At 36.2% G+C, this 5,032-nt stretch overlaps 1 protein-coding gene across 1 annotated transcript; it reads left to right on the plus strand.

Moving 5' to 3' along the window:
• Nucleotides 1-1,315: 1,315 nt before the first annotated feature.
• LOC100766745 (vomeronasal type-1 receptor 2-like) lies at nucleotides 1,316-2,221 on the plus strand. The gene has a single exon (XM_027398659.1). It carries the CDS (start codon nucleotides 1,322-1,324, stop codon nucleotides 2,219-2,221), a length of 900 nt encoding a protein of 299 aa, XP_027254460.1. The 5' UTR covers nucleotides 1,316-1,321.
• The last annotated feature ends 2,811 nt before the right edge of the window (nucleotides 2,222-5,032 follow it).

Consider the following 5,032-nt stretch of genomic DNA (forward strand, 5'->3'; position numbering starts at 1 on the left):
TTTGTATCACTGCTTTAATACTAGAGTTCTATTGACAGGTTATTGGCAGGACTAGAAATTATTGCAGGTAGGTTCATGTCTCTGCTAAGGTATGAAAGAAGGGAACACTGCTTCCGTGTATTGATCTTTACATTATTTGTATCTTAGAGCAAGTTCTCTTACACTTTCATAGTGTGTTTCAGTGTGTTTCAGTGCTGGAATGTTCTCCTGATTTCATTGGCATTGCTGCCTAGGATGGCACTGCATTAGCTTCAATCAGTCACATCATTGCTAGTGTACTGGTTTGTTTTTCTTTGCTTTGAATTCATTCATTGATGTAAGTTTTGAGCATTATCTATGAAGGTTCATCTAGTCCATAAAAGCTATGTTTTCTACACCTGTTCTGCATAACCATAGCCTCTCATTTTGGAAACTGTTTGAAGTAATGTGAACATCATAGTCAGGATTCTTATTCCAATCACATGCTTATTGAGTGCCATTGTTTCCTATGACTTGTGTTTCACATTTCTCCTGTTGACTGATCAACCAGATAATGGATCAGGTAGGAATATTGAACATTCTTCCAGGATGAATTATTCACAGTTTATTGCTTTCTTCTAATTAGTTTGTGTTTGTATCATTCATGTGTTTTCTCTCCATTGTGTTAGATAACAATTCTTTATGTAGACTGTGTCAGCTCTCCTCTCTGTCTTCATCTTAACTCTAGACCACCATGTTTACATGTGTTTGTGTAGGGGATGGAATTTAATAACTTATCTCTTACTGTAACATTATCTACTTCATTTTCACCTAATCTTTAGTTATACATAATAAAATAATTATCAAAGAATGGAAAAATGTTCTCTTTCTTTTGTAATATTTTCAATTTTAATATTCATATTGATAGGAGAAAGACATTCAGAGAAGATTCCTTCCTTGAAGAAGATGATGAGAGAAGACATTTTTCTCTGATATGGGTGAACTTGCAGAATTGGGTGTTCTTTCATTTTGTACTTACTGGTCATTGCTTCTTCCAGGATAACTTTGCCCAATTCTTAGTGCAGACATTTGTGAGAAATATAATGGGAATTTGCAACATAAATACTTGTATTTGAAGACATCAGTAGTTCTTACTGACTATTGACATTAATATTAAAATAACTTGTGTCAAGTAGTGTGGAAAGGAACTTTTTGTACTGTGCATCTTAGGTTTTCAGTTAATATCATATTTTTGGATTTGTTACATCAGGTGCACAGGACCATCTCAGCAATAAAAATTCAAAATTATTCTATGAGTACTGACTGCCATCCTATTTTGAAGTAAAATTTGCTCAGTAACAAAATGGACTCTAGGAATTTGGGAATAGGAATAATCTTGTTTATACAGAATACAGTTGGAATTCTGGGTAACTTCTCTATTCTTTCCTTCTACCTATTTATTTATTACAAGAAACACAAGATAAAGCCCTTGGATTTAATTTTCATGCATCTGGTCATGATTAACTTCTTGATCATTCTCTCCAAAGGAATGGCCAACATAATGACAACTTTTGGGTTGAAATATTTCTTCAATGATTGGGGCTACCAACTTTTTATGTATATGCTAAGGGTTTTCAGGAGCATGTCCATTGCAACAACCTGTCTCTTGAGTGTCTACTCTGTCATCATCATCAGCCCTAGAAACTCCTGTTGGAAGAATCTTAAAGCCAACTCTCCCAAGGACATTGGTCTTTACATTTCTCTCTGCTGGTTCTTGTACATCATGTTAAATGTTCTTTTCCCTTTGTACATGTCCATAAAATCAAGAAGGAAAAACATAACAAAAGAGACAGATTTTGAACTGTATACCATTGTAGGCCATGACAAAATCACAGTGTCCTTATATATAGCATTTTTTGTGTATCCAGAATTTCTATTTTCTGTACTCATGATCTGGTCCAGCAGCTCAATGATTGCCATTTTATATAGGCATAAACAGAGAGTTCAATACATTCGCAGCAATTGTGCTTTCCATAGTAACTCCCCAGAATCCAGAGCCACCCAGAACATCCTTGTCCTAGTGTTCACCTTTCTGTCTTTTTACTCACTCTCTACCATTGCACATGGTTGGAATGCTTTATTATCTGGTGACAGTTGGTGGCTAATGAAGATCACAAACATTATAACTTTGTGCTTTCCCACTTTCAGCCCATTTTTACTCATGAGTAGATCTTCCATTCTCTCCAGATTCTGCTTTTTTTGAATAAAGTATACAGAACCCTCTAATGTTACTATAGCTGTTTAAATTGCACACTTTTTCAGAATCCATGCTTTGAAAAAGGAAACAATACAACAATTATTTGAGGAAGATATTTCTTTGCTTAAGGTCAATCTTAAAAAAAAAACTGGTGTAAACTCTCCACTCATGAACCCTCCATCCAATTCTAGCAAAATTCTGAGCATCCATATCCTTTCCATCCTTTATTTGAGATATTCCCCAGATATTTTTTGGTCCAGCTGGCCTTGAGGAGTACATGCTTAATATGTTTTTGATAAATTATCCTTACTATTTCTATCAGGTGGAAAGATACAATACATTCTAGATGCTCTCTCTCTTTCTCTCTCTGTCTCTCTCTGTCTCTCTCTGTCTCTGTCTCTCTCTCTCTCTCTCTCTCTCTCTCTCTCTCTCTATATATATATATATATATATATATATATATATGTGTGTGTGTGTGTGTGTGTGTGTGTTCTATGGAAGCTAAATCTCTACAAACACAGATACTATTATAGCCATAAACTTTCAACACAGAAAACCTTGTTTACTTCATATCTGTTCCAGAACTTCAGTGCTTCAATTGCTTGTTATGGATTAGTTCCTAGTCACCTTGCCTGTCAGTCATAGTCCGCCATGAGCCAGGTTATAGCTAAACTCCACCATTGTGAAAGTTAGAATCATACCTCTCATAGGACTAAGTAAAAACCTGTGATTGAGAAAGAGTAAAAGTATCTTCACAAGGTTTGAGTGAAGATATATAACAGTGAAAGCAAGCCAAGTTGCTCTTCTATGAATGCATGAATCCATTAAGCACTCTTCTTAGATTACTGGAGAATATTTTTCTCCTATGCTCCTCCACCCCTGATGATGAGACTTTCCCCTCAGTGGAAAGTGCTGCCTCTTTTGGTCTTCATGATGGGTATAAAAGACAGAGATCATTGAATATAGAGCTGACAAGTCAGTGGAGGTTCCAGAAGCATCTCAGATCCCCAACACTATCAGTTACAACACCAGTAAGAGCCTTAAGGTGGGGGAAGATAAGAAGACATTGATCATGAACAGCAGATGCAAGAGAAATTTGAAGAAGACATTGCAAAGAAGTGAGGTTACTGTGAAAGTTCTAGAATTCTGAAAGGAGTTAGGTGGAGGTGGAGGTATTTCTCTCACCTGTCAGTTATTTCCAAATAATCATTCAGACATTTGATAGTACTGAGAATTGTTTGGCCAATGCCTCAGGCTTATTACAAACTAGCTCTCAAAATTAAATTAACACTTTTTTTCTATGTTTTACCATGAGTTTTCTCAATTATTTCCTTACATCATTCTTTGACTGAGGCTACCTGGCATCTCTCTGTCTCTGCCTTAATTCTTTTTTTTGTTTTTGGTTTTTTGAGAAAGGATTTATCTGTGTAGCTTTGGAGCCTATCTTGGCACTCACTCTGGAGACCAGGATGGCCTCAAACTCACAGAGATCTGCCCGCCTCTGCCTTCTGAGTTCTGGGATTAAAAGCATGTGCCACCAAAGCCCAGCTGCCTTAATTCTTTTGGTTACTATTTTTGGATTTCCTGCCTGGCTTTATTTCTCATGGTCATTGGCCAAATCACCTTGTTTATCCACCAAAAATGCAACACATATTAGCAGCATAACATAGGATATCCCATATCATTTCCCTTTTTATGTCTAATTAAAAAGAAGTGTTTTAATTTTAATATAGAAAAATTACATAAAACAAAACAGTTAGCCAGGTAGTGGTGGCACCCACCTTTAATCCCAGTGCTCAGGAGTCAGAGGCAGGCAGATCTCTGTGAGTTCAAGATCAGCCTGATCTACCAGGACAGCCTCCAAAGCCACAGAGAAACCCTGTCTCGAAAAAAATATAAAAAATACAGCTATCAAGAAAGAAGTACAGTTATAATATTCAGGGTATATGTATTTAGCAAAGTTAAAGAAAATACTCTATAATCTATCCTATCTTTTGGAGTCTAAAGTATTATATCTAATTTATCTTATATCATAACTTAGAAAAACTAAATTTATAAGTATCTAATCTTCAACTGCATCAAAGATAACAGAAGGATATAATATTACCTAAGTAAACAGGAAGTAAACTCTAGAATTGACAGACACGTTTGGCTGCCTGAGCAGTCACTCAAAGTTTTTCTGTAACGTTGGGAAATCTATCTTCAGCTTATAGGCCCATAGTATCTGGAAGACTTTTTAATGAAGAAGTAAATATGAAGATATGTTTTGCCTTGTATTGACAAAGTTCATCAGTTGTTTTCTTATGTGTCCTGCAGAATGTCTGGGAGTTTCTTCCGTGAAGCAGGATCACTGAAGGGCCATCTTGGCTTGATTTGCCAAGCCACTTTTTCTGTGGGCACTGAAAGTTTGACTTCCTCCTTTCCAGTTTGTATCCCCTTTATATCCTTTTCTTATCATATTGCTCTAGCTTGGATTTCAATTACAATGCAGAAGAGATATGGAGACACTGGAAAACCTTGTCTTGTTCCTGATTTTAGAGGAATCGCATTGAGTTTCTCTCCATTTAATTTGATGTTGGATCTTGGCTTGCTGTACATTGCCTTTCTTATGTTAAGGTTTGTTCCTTTTATCTCTGATCTCTCCAAGTCCCTTATCATGAAGGCGTGGTGGATATTGTCAAAGGCTTTTTCAGCATCTAGTAAGATGATCATGTGGTTTTCCTTTTTCAGTTTGTTTACATGGTGTTTTTATTGACAGATTTTGATATGTTGAACCATCCATGCAACTTTGTGATGAATCTACCATGATCATGGTGG

This window comes from Cricetulus griseus, chromosome 9 (assembly GCF_003668045.3).
Source record: "Cricetulus griseus strain 17A/GY chromosome 9, alternate assembly CriGri-PICRH-1.0, whole genome shotgun sequence".
Lineage (NCBI taxonomy): Eukaryota > Metazoa > Chordata > Mammalia > Rodentia > Cricetidae > Cricetulus > Cricetulus griseus.